The following is a 22,110-nucleotide window of genomic DNA, read 5'->3' on the forward strand; positions in this document are numbered from 1 at the left end:
ACAGATAGTAGTCACCCAGGACATTTCCTTACATTACGGTTGCAATTGTTAAGCGCTAAAGACACTAATTGTCATCCAGGCACATGGGTGGGCACTTGTTCCATCTCTCTCACTGAGTTCCTGCTGCAAACAGGCATTGTTAAGCCCAGGGGAAGGAATAGTGTGGCCCTCTTTAAGGAAAACTTTGCCATATCAGTTTGCTTCCCCCACAGCAAGAAACAACAAGGCTCGAGAGCCCAGCTCCCACACCAATGAAAACAAGGTGGTGCCCACGGGGACCATGGAGTGGGCAGAGCCACTGAACAACATTTGAAACGTCTGAGGAAGGGTCGGGTACCTTCCTGACTCCATAGTGTCCAGAGTGGGGGTGCAGCTTCGGCATTGCGTCCTGTGATTCCCGCAGAGAATCGTCTCTGATGTAACATCCGCCGTGGACAGCCCCGGGTGTGTCAAGCTGCCCCCCAAGAGGAAGTACAGGACCCGGCCAGGGGGTGGTTGCCAAGTGGCTGTTGTTGGCGAATGATCGCAGACGCTCCAAGAAACGAGAGAACCTGGTATTCCTTCGTAGATTTCACCCCCTGTGAGTAGAGTAACACTCAAGGTGTGGTTCTTAGGATCTGAAGCAAACAATGCTGCCAGAGGACCAAAGGCCAAAGAGCCTGAGATGGAAACAGGGTTTTTTGAGGCAGCGAGCCCCACCGCCAAGAACCCAGATAGAAACAATGGGTGTGGAAGCAGACCTTAGGGAGGTCGAGCTGACCCTAGGGAGGCCGAGCTGACCCTAGGGAGGAGGAACTGACCCAGGGAGGCTGGGCCGACCCTAGGGAGGCTGGGCTGACCTTAGGGAGGCTGAGCTGACCCAGGGAGGCTGGGCCGACCCTAGGGAGGCTGGGCTGACCCAGGGTGGCTGGGCTGACCTTAGGGAGTCTGGGCTGACCCTAGGGAGGCCCAGCTCGTGCTAGGGTGGCTGAGCTGACCCAGGGAGGCCAAACTGACCCTAGGGAGGCCGAACTGATCCTAGGGAGGCCAAACTGACCCTAGGGAGGCCGAACTGACCCTAGGGAGGCCGAACTGACCCTAGGGAGGCCGAGCTGACCCTAGGCAGGCTGAGCTGAACCTAGGGAGGCCGAGCTGACCCTAGGGAGGCCGAGCTGACCCTAGGGAGGCTGGCCTGACCCAGTGAGGCTGGGCTGACCCTAGGGAGGCCGAGCTGACCCAGGGAGAAGCTCCAATAATGGACACCTTGAGACATTTAAGCCCATCAGTGACCAGTGTCGACCAGAGGAATGGTCAAAATGAAGTGATGCTTGAAAGCCCTATCAACACGGATATCAGCGACAAGACTTACGACACAGTAACAAAGCCGTACAATTCTAGAGACTTAGAGATGGGCAACTCAGGCTGTGTTACATCCATGGGAAACATTTCATAATAACCCAAAACAGTGTTATCAAGAATGGAATTGGAGATAGAAAGAATTGATAACACAATGACAACAGCTGCGACTAGAGTGACGGTACCCCCTGCCCCTCCGGAGGGGAGGTTGGCAGCTCTAGCACTTTGCTTCCTGAAACGTCATGGGCAGGAAAAGGCACCAGAAGCTAAGGTATTAATGGGGCTCGGAGGCTAACCATACAAGGCCTTGGAAGGAAACCGCCAGAGGCTGCTGGAGCCGCAAATAACCACAAAAGATCTTTTACTCTTAAACCTGGCAGCCCGCTCTGTATACCTTTAAAGGCGAGAGTGGTGGAGGGTGACAAGACGCGTCCTGAGACTTTTTGGAGTCTACGCGAGGGGAGTGAGAGCCCTCAGATCTTTGGCCAAACACCCCAAGAATAGCTTGTCATGGTAGAATGGGAGATTATCTTTGTTTTCTTTCTTCGCCCTTTTCCCTGTGCCCCTCAGATTCTGCAGGAGAGGCGGACACACTGTCAGTATTCATGGGCACGTCACGTCTAGTAAAGCGCAATAAAAAATTGCAAGTTAGTGTGATGTTTGCTGCCTTACTTGCCCCTTAACACAGATTTAAACCTAATGGTCATTCAGGCAACTACAGAAAGCGGAGCGGACAGGAAGTTAGTGGGGCTAATATACGAAGACGGGTCTTAAGTGACTGCGGCAACAAACGCGGTAAGACCACCAGCCCATCAAACCCCATCCACGATGGTTTCAGGACAGAAGAGCTCTGTGACCCAGCCAGAAACATCTGTATCTGGAAATCACCGTCCCCTTCAACAGAGGATGCAGGGGTTCAAATCCATCAATCAATCAATCAATCAATCGATCAATCAATTAATCAATCAATCAATCAGCGATTTGTAAAGCATGGCAAATCATCAGTGAGGGTCTCAAGGCGCTGGAATACAGGAGAATTGATGATCCTGGAGTATTGGGGGTTCATCCCCAGAGAATGCCCTTGGGGAAGAGTCAAAACCTCCAAGTAGTAGGCAGGGTATACTCTCGAGCTGAGGACTCAGTAAACTCTTCTTGAAGTGCCAGTGATGTACAAGCCGCTGTGAATGAACTGTTCACTGCTCCTTCAACAGGGGATGTTTTCAACAAACATACAATGAGGAGGGCCCGGCTGTTGCCTCCACTGCTCACAAGTGTTCTTCACAAGACACGAAAAGCCCCGACTCACGGATCATGGACTCCTTACCCCCGTCTGCGCAATAGGAAGTGGCTTTATGAGGCCTGACTGCAGGGCTCTCGCGTCCACGGAGGTGGACACAAACCTGGATCCAACAGTCCGCTGAGATCAGCCTCGGTCAAGTGGGACATCCTCAACGCCTCTCTCGATGGAGCAGGAGCGTTCACGGAGGTCATCCAACCACTTTCAGAATACTCAAACGAAGAGCATGAGAAATCCCTGGACCTCGTATGGCATCCAGCCTGAAGTCCTAACTCAGGTGAGGCGCATGAGATATCCCTGGACCTCATATCGTATCCAGCCTCGTATCCTAACTCAGGTGAGGGGCATGAGATATCCCTGGATCTCATATCGTATCCAGCCTCGTATCCTAACTCAGGTGAGGGGCATGAGATATCCCTGGACCTCATATCGCATCCAGGCTCGAATCCTAACTCCGGTGAGGCGCATGAGATATCCCTGGACCTCATATCGCATCCAGCCTTATGTCCTAACTCAGGTGAGGCGCACGAGATATCCTTGGACCTCATATCGCATCCAGCCTCGTATCCTAACTCAGGTGAGGGGCACGAGATATCCTTGGACCTCATATCGCATCCAGCCTCGTATCCTAACTCAGGTGAGGGGCATGAGATATCCCTGGACCTCATATCGTATCCAGCCTGAAGTCTTAACTCAGGTGAGGAGCATGAGATATCCCTGGACCTCATATCGTATCCAGCCTCGTGTCTTAACTCAGGTGAGGCACATGAGATATCCCTGGACCTCATATCGTATCCAGCCTCGTGTCTTAACTCAGGTGAGGCGCATGAGATATCCCCGGACCTCATATCGCATCCAGGCTCGAATCCTAACTCAGGTGAGGCGCATGAGATATCCTTGGACCTCATATCGCATCCAACCTCGTGTCCTAACTCAGGTGAGGCGCATGAGATATCCCTGGACCTCATATCGCATCCAGCCTCGTATCCTAACTCAGGTGAGGCGCATGAGATATCCCTGGACCTCATATCGCATCCAGGCTCGAATCCTAACTCAGGTGAGGCGCATGAGATATCCCTGGACCTCATATCGCATCCAGCCTCGTATCCTAACTCAGGTGAGGGGCACGAGATATCCCTGGACCTCATATCGCATCCAGGCTCGAATCCTAACTCAGGTGAGGGGCACGAGATATCCCTGGACCTCATATCGCATCCAGCCTTATGTCCTAACTCAGGTGAGGCGCATGAGATATCCCTGGACCTCATATCGCATCCAGGCTCGTATCCTAACTCAGGTGAGGCGCATGAGATATCCCTGGACCTCATATCGCAACCAGCCTCGTATCCTAACTCAGGTGAGGCGCATGAGATATCCCTGGACCTCATATCGTATCCAGCCTCGTATCCTAACTCAGGTGAGGCGCACAAGATATCCATGGACCTCATATCGCATGCAGCCTGAAGTCCTAACTCAGGTGAGGCGCATGAGATATCCCTGGACCTCATATCGCATCCAGCCTTATGTCCTAACTCAGGTGAGGCGCATAAGATATCCCTGGACCTCATATCGCATCCAGGCTCGTATCCTAACTCAGGTGAGGCGCATGAGATATCCCTGGTCCTCATATCGCATCCAGCCTCGTATCCTAACTCAGGTGAGGGGCATGAGATATCCCTGGACCTCATATCGTATCCAGCCTCGTATCCTAACTCAGGTGAGGGGCATGAGATATCCCTGGACCTCATATCGCATCCAACCTCGTGTCCTAACTCCGGTGAGGCGCATGAGATATCCCTGGACCTCATATCGCATCCAGCCTCGTATCCTAACTCAGGTGAGGGGCATGAGATATCCCTGGACCTCATATCGTATCCAGCCTCGTATCCTAACTCAGGTGAGGCGCATGAGATATCCCTGGACCTCATATCGCATCCAGCCTCGTATCCTAACTCAGGTGATGCGCATGAGATATCCCTGGACCTCATATTGCATCCAGCCTGAAGTCCTAACTCAGGTGAGGCGCATGAGATATCCCTGGACCTCATATCGCATCCAGCCTGAAGTCCTAACTCAGGTGAGGCGCACGAGATATCCCTGGACCTCATATCGCATCCAGCCTGAAGTCCTAACTCAGGTGAGGCGCACGAGATATCCCTGGACCTCATATCGCATCCAGCCTCGTATCCTAACTCAGGTGAGGCGCATGAGATATCCCTGGACCTCATATCGCATCCAGCCTGAAGTCCTAACTCAGGTGAGGCGCACGGGATATCCCTGGACCATATCTCGCATCCAGCCGCGTATCCTAACTCAGGTGAGGGGCACGAGATATTCCTGGACCTCATATCGCATCCAGCCTCATGTCCTAACTCAGGTGAGGCGCATGAGATATCCTTGGACCTCATATCGCATCCAGCCTCGTATCCTAACTCAGGTGAGGGGCACGAGATATCCCTGGACCTCATATCGCATCCAGCCTCGTATCCTAACTCAGGTGAGGGGCACGAGATATCCCTGGACCTCATATTGCATCCAGCCTCGTATCCTAACTCAGGTGAGGCGCACAAGATATCCTTGGACCTCGTATCGCATCCAGCCTCGTGTCCTAACTCAGGTGAGGCGCATGAGATATCCCTGGACCTCATATCGCATCCTGCCTCGTATCCTAACTCAGGTGAGGCGCTTGAGATATCCCTGGACCTCATATCGCATCCAGCCTCGTATCCTAACTCAGGTGAGGGGCACGAGATATCCCTGGACCTCATATTGCATCCAGCCTCGTATCCTAACTCAGGTGAGGCGCACAAGATATCCTTGGACCTCGTATCGCATCCAACCTCGTGTCCTAACTCCGGTGAGGCGCACGAGATATCCCTGGACCTCATATCGCATCCAACCTCGTGTCCTAACTCCGGTGAGGCGCATGAGATATCCTTGGACCTCGTATCGCATCCAGCCTCGTATCCTAACTCAGGTGAGGCGCATGAGATATCTTTGGACCCGATCCCTTGTCAAACCAAGAGCATGAGAGGTCTTTTGACCAGATACCTGTCCAGTCTTTATCCCAACACTTGGACAAAGAGCTTGAAACTTCTGTCACTGACACCTTGTCCAGTCCAGAAAGTGTTCAGGTGTGGCTGGTGAAGGTGTCATCTAAATGACCCTTCTTTAGAAGGTAGCACAGGGTATGAGTTGTCAGGGTGGAGCTCGAATATCTTGACAGACGATCCGTAATGAGAGCATCGTATCCTGTGGTTTCATAGAGGCACGGGTGGGACGCTCGCGTCTGCATGTCTGTGAAGATTGGAGTGCTTGTGCGCACTCCCATGGAGACAGACACATCCACCCAAGGACACTGAGGCCTGCCCCTGAGGACACCGGGCCTGCCTCTGAGGACACCGGGCCTGCCCCATAGGACACCGGGCCTGCCCCTGAGGACACCGGACCTGCCCCTGAGGACACCGGGCCTGCCTCTGAGGACACCGGGCCTGCCCCTGAGGACACCAGACCTGCCCCTGAGGACACCGGACCTGCCCCTGAGGACACCGGACCTGCCCCTGAGGACACCGGGCCTGCCCCTGAGGGCACCGGGCCTGCCCCTGAGGACAACGGGCCTGCCCCTGAGGACACCGGACCTGCCCCTGAGGACACCGGACCTGCCCCTGAGGACACCGGGCCTGCCCCTGAGGACACCGGGCCTGCCCCTGAGGACACCGGGCCTGCCCCTGAGGGCACCGGGCCTGCCCCTGAGGACAACGGGCCTGCCCCTGAGGACACCGGGCCTGCCCCTGAGGGCACCGGGCCTGCCCCTGAGGGCAGGCTGGAACACATCACTCAGCACACACTCTTGTGTTTCTCTTGTTCAATCTCTCCGACTATCTTTGTCCCTGTCATTATCACACTCTCCTCCTTGCTCTACTCTTTGACTGTATTTCATCCTCTCACTCATCCCCTTTCTCTCTCTCTCTCTGAGTCTCTCTCTCTCTCTGAGTCTCTCTCTCTCTCTCTCTCTCTCTCTCTCTCTCTCTCTCTCTCTCTCTCTCTCTCTCTCTCTCTCTCTCTCTCTCTCTGAGTCTCTCTCTCTCTGCGTCTTTCTCTTACAGTCTCTTTATAGCCCATCTTTCTAACACTCTGTCACTCTGGTGTGCACACTCCCGCTCTCTCATCATTAAATACATTTACCTTGTTGGTGGGGGTGCTGCTGCTCTCTGAAGGGCGGGGTCTACCCCCAGGACTTCCATCCTCTTGCTTCCCAGACTCCTGTGGAGACACAGAGACAGCAGTCAAAGAGCGGCCAGCGAACAGAGACAGCAGTCAAAGAGCGGCCAGCGAACAGAGACGGCAGTCAAAGAGCGAGCCAGTGAACAGAGACGGCAGTCAAAGAGCGGCCAGCGAACAGAGACGGCAGTCAAAGAGCGAGCCAGTGAACAGAGACGGCAGTCAAAGAGCGGCCAGCGAACAGAGACGGCAGTCAAAGAGCGAGCCAGTGAACAGAGACGGCAGTCAAAGAGCGAGCCAGTGAACAGAGACGGCAGTCAAAGAGCGAGCCAGTGAACAGAGACGGCAGTCAAAGAGCGAGCCAGTGAACAGAGACAGCAGTCAAAGAGCGAGCCAGTGCATATAAGATATTGGTGACCTTAGATAGCTCTTCTAAGGCCTGAGTCTGTAGGGTTAATAACAGCTCAGTGTGAGACAGCCTGCCATGTGACTTTCTTGCGTCGGTATATGTTTTGGTATTTGTAGAGCACAAACCTAGCTTAAGATCAGTGGAGCACTGTAAGATCTAATTATTGGGGGACGTCGAGGGTAGACTGTCGGCTCAAGGATAGTGCTCCTTGAAGAGGTGTCTTGAGAGCACGGAGAGCACGGAGCGAGGGACGTCGAGGGTAGACTGTCGGCTCAGGGGTAGTGTTCCTTGAAGAGGTGTCTATTCAGCTCTTTTCTGAATTGTAGGAGAGTTGGTGCTGAGCTGATGTCGACAGTGACGCTGTTCCAGATCCTGGAGCATGGATGGAGATGTCTTGCTTTCGGCTTTGTTTCCTTCTTGTAATGTTTTTCTCCACACTGGTGATTTGCAGCCTCCTGGTCTGGCGTTGTCCCCCAGATATGGCTGGTTTGTTTGCCAAGTAGGGGCGGGGTCTTGTAGTTGAGGCCTTTATAAGTGATGCAGCTGGTCTGAAAGATGATCTGAGTTGGAACGGGGAGCCGGTGTAGGTCTTTAAACATGGAGGTGATGTGGTCAATTTTATTCCAGCTCCTGATCAGCCATGCCACTGCATGTAGCAAGCGTTGCGAGGCAGCTACGGTGGTATCGGGGAGCCAGTTGATCGTGGTGCTGCCTCCCTCCCGCTGGAAGAGGACCACGGCTTGGCCAGTTGGCTTCACTTTCTTCAAGAAAGAGAAAGAGAGCTGGACCAGGTGGTCTTCCTTGTGAAGTGTTGCTTGAATGACAGGTCAGTGTTGAGGGCGGACCCCAGAGGTTTGCTTGGTTTATCAGCTAAGGGTGAATGAAGCCTGTTAGGTTTAAAGTGAGGAGCCAGGCTTGAACATGGGACAGATCTGAGCTGCTAGCAAACAGGAGAAATTCATATCTAGTGAGGTTTAACTTTGGGAATTTAGATTGCATCCAAGACTGAATGAGTTTGCTTCTGGATTTGAGTCTCTGTATGCTGATGTTTGAGGGTATTTTTAAGTTGAGTTGGGTATCATCTGCATGTTGATGGATCCGTTGCTCGGTCCATGTTGAGGTTAAAGATGATGGAAGGGAGGGTGCAGACCTGGGGCCCCCCACAAGCTACGGGGAGGGTATGATCCTCTGGAGCCTATTTGTCCAAGATCAATCAATCAGGAGTTTGTTAAAGCGCGACTACTCACCCGTAAGGGTCTCAAGGCGCTAGGGGTGGGGGGGTTTGGGGGGATGCAGGTTCCATTCCATCAAGGAGGGGGTCTGTCGAAGAGCCAGGTTTTGAGGTTTCTTGCAAAGATGGGGAGCGATGTTGTCTGTCTGAGGTGGAGCGGAAGGGCGTTCCATGCTTTGGCCGCGAGGAAGGAGAAGGAGCGGCCTCCCGATCTGGTCTTTCTGGTGCGGGGGACCACAGCGTAGGAAAGCTGGGCTGATCGTAGGGTCCTTTGGGGTGCGTGAAATTTGAGTCGGCTGTTCAGGTATGCTGGTCCGGTGCCGTGGAGGGCCTTGTGTGCGTGGGGGAGCATCTTAAAGGTGATTCTCGCCTCGACAGGGAGCCAGTGGAGTGTGCGCAGGTGCTGGGAGATGTGGCAGTGTTTTGGCAGGTTGAGGACCAGTCTTGCGGCGGCGTTCTGGATGTTCTGTAGCTTGCGGATGAGGTTTTTGTTTATTCCGGCGTAGAGTGCGTTGCCGTAGTCGAGTCTGCTGGTGACCAGGGCGTGAGTGACTGTCTTTCGGTGTTCGAGGGGGATCCATTTGAAGGTCTTACGAAGGAGGCGGAGGGTGTGGAAGCAGGAAGATGAGACAGAGTTGATCTGGCGGTCCATTTTGAGCTCGGAGTCCAGGATGATTCCCAGGTTGCGTGCGTGGTCTGTGGGGGTTGGCGGGTTTCCGAGGGCGGTGGGCCACCAGGTGTCACTCCAGGCGCCGGGGTTTGGGCCCATGATGAGTACTTCTGTTTTGTTGGTGTTTAGTTGTAGGCAGCTGTTTTTCATCCATTTGGCGACGGCTTCCATGCCTTCTCGAAAGTTGCGTCTGGCGGTGTTGGGCTCGTTGGATAGGGAGAGGATGAGCTGGGTGTCGTCTGCATATGACACGATGTTTAGTCCGTAGGTTCTGACGATGGGGGCAAGTGGAGCCATGTAGACGTTGAAGAGCGTCGGGCTGAGGGAGGAGCCCTGGGGGACTCCGCAGGTGATAGGTGTGGGGTCCGAGAGGAAAGGGGGGAGTCTGACCCGCTGCGTCCTGCTGGAGAGGAAGGAGCAGATCCAGTCGAGGGCCTTGTCCTGGATTCCTGCATCGTAGAGTCTGCGTATTAGGGTGTGGTGAGAGACTGTGTCGAACGCCGCTGATAGGTCGAGGAGGATGAGGGCTACTGTTTCTCCTTTGTCCAGTAAGGTGCGGATGTCGTCTGTTGCGGCGAGGAGGGCGGTTTCCGTACTGTGGTTTTTTCTGAAGCCGGATTGAGAGGAGTCGAGGAGTGTTAGTTGGTGAGATATGATGTGAACCACTTCAAGAAAGTGTATGGAGCTCCCAGGCATATCTTCAGGGTATGGGCCAGAGCTGGATGGTTGACTGTGTCAAGGCTGCAGTGTGGCCAGTCAGGACCCGGAGGCAGACGCTGTTCCTCTTGTTGAGGTGGAGGGAGGGAGGGTGATAGACCTGTAAAGGATTGTTCCTGTAACTAGAGGGTGATTGCTGTTCTTGATGGCTGTCCTTCTGAATGTAAGGTATGTAATAGGGCAGAGGTTGGTGAGATCGGCGAAGGCTAGGGATAATTTCTTTAAAACGAGAAGGACCAGGTCTGTCTAAAGGGAGTCTGGCAATGCTCCTTGGTTTAGGGAGGCTTTAAGAATGAGGAAAAACAAGAGTAGCGGCCCCTCCTTGGAGCAATTGGATGATGGTAGAAGGAGGGGAGTTGCCTTCATAGGAGATTCCCTAAAGAGAGATCATAATATTTCACAGCTCCGTGTGCGAGATTGGAATGAAATAGGTCCAACTGGCGGTGAGGCAGTGAGGGATATCTGGGAATGAGGGAACTGTGGCAGTAGTAACTATGTTGGATTTTGGTATTCTTCTCAAAGCAGAGGTTGCTTGTGTTGCATTTGTCAACTGAGCAGGGCTGGGAGAGGATTGTGCAGTGCTGACAGCCTTGTAGAGGACTTCCTTCTTGTTGCTTGCCTCAGGACGGTGTTCTTGTAGTAAGAGGCTATAACTGTGATGAGGAGTGATCAGCGTTTCAAGCAGAGTGTTTTGAGGAGAGTGAAGTCATCAGGGAGTTTTGATCAATTCCATTTACTTTCCTTTTTTTGTATGGTACATTCAAAGGTGAAGTGGCCTTGGCTTAGTGCGTTGGGTTTTCAGTGGAGCGTAGCATTTAACGTGGGTTTTCTCGGTGGTGTTATAGATGTTCAGGAATGTGTTGACGTGCGATGGTCTGGAAGTGTTCTGGGAGGTTTCATTTTTTATTATTCGTTATGATGGGTGTCTCTGGTGGAGTGGAATGTTTCTTTTCCTTTTTTTCAGTTGTCCCTGATACTGAGATGTGGTATGTGGGATGGCGAAGTGATCAGTCCAGTCTATGGCTGCAGGAGTCATTGGATACTAGGGGACCCTGATAGGATGAGGTTCAGTGTGTTGCCTTTACAGTGGGTTGAGTTATTGGTAAATTATTTAATTTCCGCTGCTTTGAGAAGGGTGTCAAATGCTTCCATCATACATTTGGTGCTGGAGTTGCCAAGGAGGTGGAAGTCTCACAGGAACATGAGGTAGGTGTGTTAGGTGGATGCAGTGGTAATGAGGTCTGAGAATTTTTCTAAGAAGTGACGTCAAGATTGGGTGATCTGTAGATCACATGAAAGGAGGCTGTTTTGCAGATGAGAGAGGGACGCGCCTGGGGAGGGGCTCTTGCGTGGTGTAGCAGAGCTGCTAAGAGTGAAGGGCCAGGATGTCCTGTGTAGGACTAGAACTCCCCCCGTGTTTCGTATGCGCAGTCTCTGGATGCTATAACACTCTCGGATAAGGTCTTGTGCAGTAATTATCTCAGCTTTTCTGACATGAACCGTCAATCCGAGGTTAGGGTTCTTCTAGAATAGGTTACTATCTCTGACTACTTACTGCCTTTCAAAGGTCTTATCCTTTCATTTAAATGTTGCAGCGAAGAAATGATGACAAGCCTAAGAAAGGCCGGTTCTCTTCGAGTTAGTTAATAATAAGGATAATAATAATAATGGTAAGGATGATGTTACTTACCCTGTCACGCCAGAGTCCAGCCCGTCTGGGCCCGTCCGCGCTAAGGACGGGCTGGATGGCTGGGAGACAGGTTGTACCAACGGTGAGTCTGTAGGGCTTACATACTCTCTGCAGGACCTAAACAGTCTTAGGCCCTCTAAGCTGTTATGTCATCATAGCCATCCCCCGGAGCTTTTTCTGCTCTCTACTGGCTACCTTTGCTCCTGCTTCAACTCCACAGGGCCGCCTCCGGTCTCGATGACTACACTCGTGGGTCCTAACGCTAAAACGGTTACCCCTAGGCTGAGTGATAAGGGGTTCCTTTTGAATGCAAGATCTTTGGTTAAGAACAATCTTGCTTTCAAGGACTTTGTTTTGGCCAGAAACCCAGCCTGGGTCTTCATCACGGAGACGTGGGCCAAGGACTCCTCGGGCCCAGACCTGGTTGAAGCGGTACCCGAAGGCTATACGCTGGTGAGGGAGGATAGAGTGGGACGTATTGGGGGAGGGCTTGGTATCCTCCATAAGGACGGCCTCTCCTGCCGCATTACGCCTCTTTCCGATTGCCCAGACGCCTTCCAGGCCCTGCAGTTCTCAATAAACGGAGCATACTCAGCTCCGTTTAAGGGCTTTCTTATCTACAGGCCCCCTGGAAATAGAACAGATTTTGGCCTTCATATGCTCAAAATGTTGGAGCCACATTTTGGCTGCCAGCACCTCACTGTCCTGGGGGATCTGAATTTCCACTTAGAAAATCGGGATTCTAAGGAAACCCTATCACTACTAGATATTTTCTCTGGCTGTGGCATGCAACAGCTAGTTAAAAGTCCCACCCATCAGGCAGGCCATACGCTGGACGGGGTCATCTCAAATGATCCTAGGTTGACCACTGAGCCTCCCATACCTCTTTCCTGGTCGGATCACTATGCCATCCCCATTGAGTTAATTACCACTACTGGGAATAGCGGGGGAAAGTGATCCTAGTAAAAGGGAACTGAGGCGTAAGCTCAGAAGTGTTACCAACGAAAGGCTTGCTCCCAGACTGCCAAGCGGGGCGATCTCCTCAGAGGAGGACGTCAGCTCTGCGGTCGAGAGGTTCGACACCGCCATTAAAATAGCCATTGAAGACCTTGCCCCTGCCTCACTGTGTTATTCCGCAAGGAAAAGTCCACCGGCACCGTGGTTTTGTGAATCATTAAGAATTCTCAGGCAGGGTGTACGAAGACAGGAGCGCCTCTGGAGGGCGTGCGGGGATTTGAGAGAAAGGGAGAGACATAAAATCCTCCTAAAGAAATATAAGATGGAAGTGATTAGTATCAAACAGGAGTATTTTGCCTCTCTAACCACCTCACTCTCCTCGCCGAAAGAGCTGTTTAAGATAGTAGACACGCTCACATCACTGAAGGTTCCAGACCCCGTGGTGAGTTCACAGCAGCTCTGTAATGACATAGCACAATTCTTTGAATCTAAAATTGTGGATATATACATGGCCTTAGAGTTTCAGAGGATGGCCCTGTCGCCTATACCGTGCTCATCTGTCCCCTCTATAACCTCTTCCAATGAGCTGCTGCAGGGATGCCTGTCCAGCTTTCCTCCCCTTTCCCTTCAGGAACTTGATATACTTCTGTTAATAACCAAGTCGGGCTCCCCCCTAGACCCATGCCCCTTGAAGGTTCTCAAGCAATGCAAGGAGTCTCTCCTGCCCACCTATTTAGAATTCATGAATCAGGCAATGAAGGGCGGTATTTTCCCCCAACAATGGAAAAGAGCGGTGGTGAAACCACTACTAAAAAAGCCCACTTTAGATCCGGGTGTTCTTAAAAAATTTCGCCCCATTTCGCTGCTTCCAGCCCCCGCAAAGATGCTGGAAACTCATCTAAACCAGCATCTCTCAACTTTCTTGGAAACCTCCGGCCTCCTAGATCACTCGCAGCATGGTTTTCGGAGAGAGCATAGTACTGAGTCGGCCCTCACCATCGTGCTTGATAACATCCGCACAAATGTGGATAAGGGCCTGACGTCCCTCCTCATCCTGCTAGATCTCATGGCTGCGTTTGATACCCTGTCTCCCTCAGTGCTAACATCCCGTCTGAGGGAGTCAGGGGTCGTGGGGTCAGCCCTTAGTTTGCTGACCTCGTTCCTTGGCCAGAGAGAACAGAGAGTCATGCTGGGGGAGTTCCTATCTCCATCCCACCCTGTGCAGTGTGGGGTCCCTCAGGGGTCGGCTTTAAGCCCGACCCTCTTTAATATCTATGTGACCCCACTTGCCAGGCTGATTAGATATTTTGGGATGGAGGTAGTATCCTACGCTGATGACACGCAGATCCTGATGTCTCTCGCCCAACCCTCCATCTCGGCTGCCTCCAACTTTAGACATTGCATGGAGGCAGTGGCTCAATGGATGATTTGCAATTCATTGAAGCTCAATGGCGAGAAAACAGAGATTCTGGTGTTCGGAGGCAAGAAGGACATCTGGTCGGCGGAATGGTGGCCACCATCTCTGGGTCAGTGCCCTACACCCACCGCCCTGGCCAGGAATCTAGGAGTCATGATCGATCCTACCCTGGGGATGAGTCATCAAGTAAATAGGACCATCTCTACCTGCTGGGGCATAATAAACATCCTGCGGAAGATAAAATTCTATCTTTCCCCTCAAGCCAGGAAGCAAGTGGTAGTTGCTCTAATAGGATCGAGACTAGACTATTGCAATGCCCTACTTCTGGGTATCAACAAGGGCCTCATAAGGAGACTCCAAATGGTACAGAATGCTGCAGCAAAATTTGTACTAGATCTACCCAAGCGGGCTTCGGCTACGGCTGCAAGGAAAAGTCTGCACTGGCTCCCGATAGAGTCCAGGATTGCCTTTAAGTCCCTCTGCTTGATATATGGGGCTTTGGCCTCAAAGGGGTCTAGAGGCCTGAGGGAACTGTTGGTTCCCTATTCCCCTGCCAGAACACTGCGTTCAGCTAACAAGTCCCTGCTGGCTTGTCCCCGTGTCCGCAGAGCCAAATGGGGTGGTAGAGCCTTCTCAACCTTGGCCCCTAAGTTGTGGAATGCGCTGCCAACTGAGATTAAATCCCTCCCCACTAAGCAAGCCTTCAGGAAGATGCTCAAAACGTGGCTATTTGCCAAAGCCTACCCCTAGCTCTGGATTTGCCTTTTTTTGATTTTCTTTGGTTAGGCGCCTTGACGCCTCCGGGCTAAGTTTGCGCGTTTATAAATTGCATTTCATTTCATTTCATTTCATTCATTTCATTTCATTCATTTCCTGTAAGCATCTGTTTGTGGCATGCAGTGCTGTAGATTTGCATGCTTTGCATACTCCTGCCATCTAGTGTTGGGTCTGGATCTGTGAAAGTTGTTTTCCTTCGAATAAGTCCCTTTAACAGGTTGTTTGTGTTCCACCTCTGCAGATGGTGATGAGTGCGGCTGTCTATCAAGACTAGATCCTCTGAGTGACCCTGTGACTGAGACCATTCCTGGGCTGGACATTCCTGCAGTGGACACATGTGTAACCGTGCATGAGGGACTGTGGGGACGCATGAGGCCATCATCCTAATAGGCGCATGACCGTTCTTACTGTCAATTGTTGATTGGGTTTAAACTGTGGGATTAGTGTTTGAAAAGTTTGGATACTTGCTGTATTGGGATAGACTGATCCCAGTTGTGTGTTTATGATACAGGTGAAACTTTAAAGGCTGAGGATGAGATTTTTGGCTATTGATGGTGAAGCCCAGTTGATGGAGCAGGTCTGTGGTATTTTGAGTGTGTTGCTGGCCCACAGGAAGAGTGCTGGCTTTGGTAAGCCAGTCGTCAAGATACAGGAAGACATGGATGTTTTGTCTTCGTAAATGTGTGTCTACCACTGCTAGGCACTCGCTAAATACTCGAGGTGCAGCAGTCACTCCAAATGGGAGGACTTTGAATTGGTAGAGTTGTCCTGCTATCACAAATCTTAGGTATTTACGGTGTGCTGGATGTTTTGGAATGTGAAAGAGAAAGAAAGTCATCTGGCTGTAGACGTGGGATGACCTCTTGAAGAGTGCCCATGTAGAAATGTTCTGAGAGTATGTAATGCTTTGAGGGCTGTAGATCTAATACTGGCCAGAAATATCCGTATCTTTTGAGGATTCGAAAGCACAGGGAGTATACTCCCGATCCCTGGCGTTGTATAGGGACGGGTTCTATAGCTCCTTTGAGAAGAAGAGCTTGAACGTCCTGTTTGAGTAGTGTCCGCTGTTCCAGAGAGAGCCTGTGAGTGCGAGGTGGAATGTTTGGAGGTCTGGGGATGAGGTCCAGACAATAACCATGGTGGATAATGTCCAACATCACTGATACGATGTTATAGCTTGCCAAGTGGGGAGAAACTGTTGCAATCGTCCCTCGACAGGTGTTGAATGATCGGGGGAAGGAGAGGGGAGTCACTGCTTTGTGGTGGGTGCAGCACCACGTGCGAGAGCACCTTTGTCTCTGCCCTTTGAGTTGTTGCCCATGTATGTGCCCCTATAATAGAGTCTGGGAGAGGATTGGTGACTCTGACCTCTATGGTATGAGGAAGAGTCATCAGAAGATGTTGTTTTTGTGCCAGTTCCAAAGGAGGAGCAGTGAAAGGTGCCACGGGTACTTATTGTTTGTACTGCACCCATGTACTTTGCAACCTCTGTGTCCTTTTCCATCTTCTCAAGAGCCTGGTCAACCTGTGGGACAAAAAGACGTTCCTTATCAAAAGGAACATTTAGTAGGTTTTGTTGAACTTGTGGCTTAAAGCCAGATTGGCGCAGCCAGGCATGGAGACGTAACAAAACGCTAGTATTAATGCCCCTTGCATCAGTGTCTGCAGAGCCAAGGGTGCGCCGAATGGATGTATTAGAAATGAGCTTGACTTCAGCTACCAGCTCTTGCCCTCTCGTTTTACGCTCCTCTGGGTGGTGCAGGAAGAGCTCCCCTATTTCGTCCCAGTGGGCACATACGTATCTGGTCAGTAACCCCATGGTGTTAGCAATATGCCAGTGATTGGCGGACCACGCAGCTTCTCTTTTGTCAGAGGCATCAATGAGCTTACTCTCCTTACCAGGAGGTGGAGCGCCACTGGCAGCCTGAGAACTAGCCCTCTTACAGGCGTCGAAGACAACGAGAGATTCAGGTGGAATTTATCCTCTGATATAAATAGGGTCAGATGGTGAGGCCTTGTATTTTTCATCGACCCTCGGAGGGATAATACAGGCTCACACAGGATCTATAAAAATATCATAGGTATGCCGCAGCATACCCTTGAGCAGAGGGAGATATTGTGTTTCCCTATGTGTAGTGCAAAGGGTTTCATAAATGAAATCCTCGGCTATAGGCTCCTTATGTAGTGGTACCTGGTAGTAAGTGGCAGCCCTGCTAATAAGCTCCTGACAAGAGCCGGTGTCATCAGGAGGAGATGGCCGAGCAGGGTAGAGATGGGGGTCAGTGTCCCCGTGATAGTCAATATCATATGCTGACCAAGGATCAGAGGGATGTGGTGCATTAAAAATATCATCCTCTGTCCGGTGCCCACCTGGAAATAAATGTGGGGACTGCTGAGGAGGGATATCTAATGGATCACCCGAAGAATGAGGGGAAGAGGGTGAAGGTGGTGGAATAAAGGGTGTTGGAGGTGGTAGAAGTGGAGGATAAGATGGTGCAAGAGAGTGAAATGGACTGATGGCCTTGACAGTTTTCCCTTTTTTGAATGCACCAGCAGATCAATGGCCTCTTCAAAAGAGAGCTGGAGGTTGGATGGCGCAGGAACAACAGTTTGGGCCAAAATACACCCAGTGTGGGACTGCATTTTTTCTGTAATTTGTGGAGAATTTGCTCCATTGAGTACTAAAGTCCACTTTCGGTGCTGATTCGGAAACCTTCGATGCCGAGACGGATTTCTGTTTTGGTATCTACGTGGTTGGTGCCGAGGATGTAGCTGATTGGCTTGGTATCAAAGTGGTCAGCTTTGGGTGTTTTGGTGCCGAGTCTGAGGGCGGTATCCAACTCAGTGTTTCGGTGCTGACCATGGCCTGCTGGCAGTGGTGGCCCGGGAGCTTTTTTTCTCTTGCAGGACAGGGATGTCAGTAATTTGGAGTCATCAAAGGAAAAAAGCCTCTTCTCAGCCACAGAGGCCTCATGAAGTTCCTTCTCCTAGATATCCTGGTGTCCAAAGATGTTGGGCGTACCGTTAACCTCTCTCCGCTGCATCTCCCTGCAACTGGTGTTTTGGTCCCATAAAGTTTTCTTTGACTGAAACGATCAGGAGGCCTCGCAGTCATTTTCGTTGTGGTCAGAAGACAAGCACAGGGTGTAGACCTGATAAAAATGAGTCCACAGATACTTTGCGTGGCACCTGGGACAGAAGCGGAAAAGCGTGGGTTTCTTCAGCATGGCATTATAAGGCGGAGCCGAAGGGATGGAAAGATAGACCAGAAGGGCTGCTGTTAAAACACGTCGATCAGACGATCAATAGTTTTCTAAAGTTTGAAGCGCGAAGGTGGAAACGCGTACGATAACAATACTGACAAGGGTGAGGGAGAATTATGATACAAAAGGGGATGATGGACGGAGCGTTTGAGCAAATCAAACACTCACCCCCAGTCACAGATCTGGGTTTAATCCATCACCATTCTTTGGCTCACTCAGCCACCCCAGTTCAGACATGGCTATATGCAAATCAGTCTGAACCTGTGGCTCGTAGGAACAGTCCAGCCCGAACTGCCAAGCCATGTCTTCCCTGGACCGGAAACAAGCATCCGAGGACCGGTTTCGGATTCATAATCCTCATCAGCCAGGCTATCTTGAATCCAGTGGCCAAGTGAGCAAGGGACTCACGTCTGAGCTTACCCTGCCACACTTAGGGCGAACAAAGCGATACAAAAGGGGATGATGGACGGAGCGTTTGAGCAAATCAAGAATTATTAACCAAAGGGAGTCCAAAATGGTCTTGAACTGGAGCGCAGGAATACACATCCAAACCTGATGGCGGAACGAAAACAATCTGACATCGGAGTCGATGCTCATGCGCACTATTAACAAGAGGAGGAGTCGCTTTACCTCATGACTCCAAAGACGTCTTCAATGAAAATCAACTTGCCCACATCCGGGCACAACACTAGATGGCAGGAGTATGCAAAGCATGTGAATCTACAGCCACACATGGCTCGTAATAGTAGTTTCCAGTAGGAAGGGCCCCCTTCTTGTCCAGCGTAGACTCTGGGGAGAAGGACCCTGGATCCTGAGGGGGGGGGAGAACTCTTTGGATCTGTTTGTTCGGGGTCAATTGAGGAGGAGGAGGGTCCACTCCCACTGAGCTCTTCTAAAGGGCGGGCGGGGCAGGGGTACCTGGCAGCACTGGGGGGGGGGGGTGATGCAAGAAGTTATACGTGCTGGCTGGGGCTCCGGGGTTTCCTCCTTAGGCAGGGAAGGCACTTGTCTCTTTAAATAGTTTGGACCTGTCTCCCATGCCAGCAGCTTCTCTACCTCTCTTTTAAAACCAATCTCTATAAAAGTCTTCAGCAGAACATGTTGTGTTGATGTTTCTGTGTTCAGGATGTGCCTGTGAGCCAGGCGTTTTAGAGACCGTGGTCGACCACCAGAATTAACTCGGACCTTTGCTGCTCGTCTGCACCCAGGGTACACTCAGTAACCCAGCAATAAACAGGGCCTGGTGATGGAGGATTCTCTGTTACCGCCCTCTTTAAAATCAGGCTGTTAATCACAGGATCTGGTTGTGGCAGACACAGAGGTATACGTAGGTGTAGACGCAAGGACAGACAGACAGACTCAGTAGCAGACACAGACGCATACGCAGGGATAGACGCAAGGGCAGACACAGACAGACTCAGTAGCAGACACAGAGGCATACGCAGGGGTAGACTCAAGGACAGACAGACAGACTCAGTAGCAGACACAGAGGCATACGCAGGGGTAGACGCAAGGGCAGACACAGACAGACTCAGTAGCAGACACAGGGGCATACGCAGGGGTAGACTCAAGGACAGACAGACAGACTCAGTAGCAGACACAGAGGCATACGCAGGGGTAGACGCAAGGGCAGACACAGACAGACTCAGTAGCAGACACAGAGGCATACGCAGGGATAGACGCAAGGGCAGACACAGACAGACTCAGTAGCAGACACAGAGGCATACGCAGGGGTAGACTCAAGGACAGACAGACAGACTCAGTAGCAGACACAGAGGCATACGCAGGGGTAGACGCAAGGGCAGACACAGACAGACTCAGTAGCAGACACAGGGGCATACGCAGGGATAGACTCAAGGACAGACAGACAGACTCAGTAGCAGACACAGAGGCATACGCAGGGATAGACGCAAGGACAGACAGACAGACTCAGTAGCAGACACAGAGGCATACGCAAGGGTAGACGCAAGGGCAGACACAGACAGACTCAGTAGCAGACACAGGGGCATACGCAGGGATAGACGCAAGGACAGACACAGACAGACTCAGTAGCAGACACAGAGGCATACGCAAGGGTAGACGCAAGGGCAGACACAGACAGACTCAGTAGCAGACACAGAGGCATACGCAGGGGTAGTCATAAGGGGAGACATAGGGAAAGACACTGAGACAGACAAAGAGTCAGACGTAGGAGCAGACACAGGGGCATACGCAGGGGTAGACGCAAGGACAGACAGACTCAGCAGCAGACACAGGGGCATACGCAAGGGTAGACGCAAGGGCAGACACAGACAGACTCAGTAGCAGACACAGAGGCATACACAGGGAAAGACACTGAGACAAAGAGGCAGACATAGAAACAGTCTCAGGGGTAGACACAGGGACAGAGACTAAGAAATACACAGGGACAGACTGGGGCAAGTACCTGAGACTCTGTTTTCTGTCCGCCTTCCTGGGCTCCCACCAGTTCATTCTCGATCTGTTCTAGACGGGAGGCTCGGATCTGTGGGGAAGGACCAAAGAATGTAGGGCGATGCTGTAGGGTGATGCTGTAAGGTAGGACGCAGTGTTCAGAGTGCTGGTGAGGTTGAGATTGCAGGGTGAGGCTGAGGCTGCAGTGTGAGGGTCAGGTGAGGCTGAGAGTATGAGTTGAGGCATAGGTTGGGGTTGGGTGTCAGAGTGCAGGGTGAGACAGCACTGGGCGATGTTTAGAGTGCGGGTGAGGCTGAGAGCACAGGGTGAGGGTCAGGCGAGGCTGAGAGTATGAGTTGAGGCTTAGTTTGGGGTGGGTGTCAGAGTGCAGTGTGAGGCTCAGGTGAGGCTGAGAGTCAGTGAGGCTCAGGTGAGGCTGAGAGTATGAGTTGAGGCTTAGGTTTGGGGTGGGTGTCAGAGTGCAGTGTGAGGCTCAGGCGAGGCTGAGAGTGCAGTGTGAGGCTCAGGCGAGGCTGAGGGTGCAGTGTGAGGCTCAGGCGAGGCTGAGGCTGCAGTGTGAGGCTCAGGCGAGGCTGAGAGTGCAGTGTGAGGCTCAGGCGAGGCTGAGAGTCAGTGTGAGGCTCAGGTGAGGCTGAGAGTCAGTGTGAGGCTCAGGTGAGGCTGAGAGTGCAGTGTGAGGCTCAGGTGAGGCTGAGAGTGCAGTGTGAGGCTCAGTCGAGGCTGAGGCTGCAGTGTGAGGCTCAGGCGAGGCTGAGGCTGCAGTGTGAGGCTCAGGCGAGGCTGAGAGTGCAGTGTGAGGCTCAGGCGAGGCTGAGAGTGCAGTGTGAGGCTCAGGTGAGGCTGAGAGTCAGTGTGAGGCTCAGGTGAGGCTGAGAGTGCAGTGTGAGGCTCAGGTGAGGCTGAGAGTACGGTGTGAGGCTTAGTCGAGGCTGAGGCTGCAGTGTGAGGCTCATGCGAGGCTGAGAGTCAGTGTGAGGCTCAGGTGAGGCTGAGAGTGCAGTGTGAGTCTCAGGCGAGGCTGAGAGTGCAGTGTGAGGCTCAGGCGAGGCTGAGAGTGCAGTGTGAGGCTCAGGTGAGGCTGAGAGTATGAGTTGAGGCTTAGGTTGGGGTTGGGTGTCAGAGTGCAGGGTGAGACAGTACTGGGTGATGTTTGGAGTGCGGGTGAGGCTGAGAGCACAGGGTGAGCCTGAGAGAGCATGGCGAGGCTGAGAGTGCAGTGTGAGGCTCAGGTGAGGCTCAGAGTGCAGTGTGAGGCTCAGGTGAGGCTCAGAGTGCAGTGTGAGGCTCAGGTGAGGCTCAGAGTGCAGTGTGAGGCTCAGGTGAGGCTCAGAGTGCAGTGTGAGGCCCAGGTGAGGCTCAGAGTGCAGTGTGAGGCTCAGGTGAGGCTCAGAGTGCAGTGTGAGGCTCAGGTGAGGCTGAGAGTCAGTGTGAGGCTCGGGCGAGGCTGAGGCTGCAGTGTGAGGCTCAGGTGAGGCTCAGAGTGCAGTGTGAGGCTCAGGCGAGGCTGAGAGTGCAGTGTGAGGCTCAGGTGAGGCTGAGAGTGCAGTGTGAGGCTCAGGTGAGGCTGAGAGTGCAGTGTGAGGCTCAGGTGAGGCTGAGAGTGCAGTGTGAGGCTCAGGTGAGGCTGAGAGTGCAGTGTGAGGCTCAGGTGAGGCTGAGAGTGCAGTGTGAGGCTCAGGCGAGGCTCAGAGTG

At 52.3% G+C, this 22,110-nt stretch overlaps 1 protein-coding gene across 1 annotated transcript in view; it reads right to left on the bottom strand.

Moving 5' to 3' along the window:
* Positions 1-22,110, bottom strand: part of APC2 (APC regulator of Wnt signaling pathway 2) — a 195,848-nt gene that overhangs the window by 64,156 nt on the left and 109,582 nt on the right. Inside the window, exons 8-9 of the mRNA XM_078669362.1 lie at positions 20,410-20,487; positions 6,818-6,895 (exon numbers count right to left, since the gene is read on the bottom strand). Coding sequence (XP_078525488.1) covers positions 6,818-6,895; positions 20,410-20,487 — 156 coding nt within the window. The remainder of the gene's footprint in view (positions 1-6,817; positions 6,896-20,409; positions 20,488-22,110) is intronic.

Source organism: Lissotriton helveticus, chromosome 12 (assembly GCF_964261635.1).
Source record: "Lissotriton helveticus chromosome 12, aLisHel1.1, whole genome shotgun sequence".
Lineage (NCBI taxonomy): Eukaryota > Metazoa > Chordata > Amphibia > Caudata > Salamandridae > Lissotriton > Lissotriton helveticus.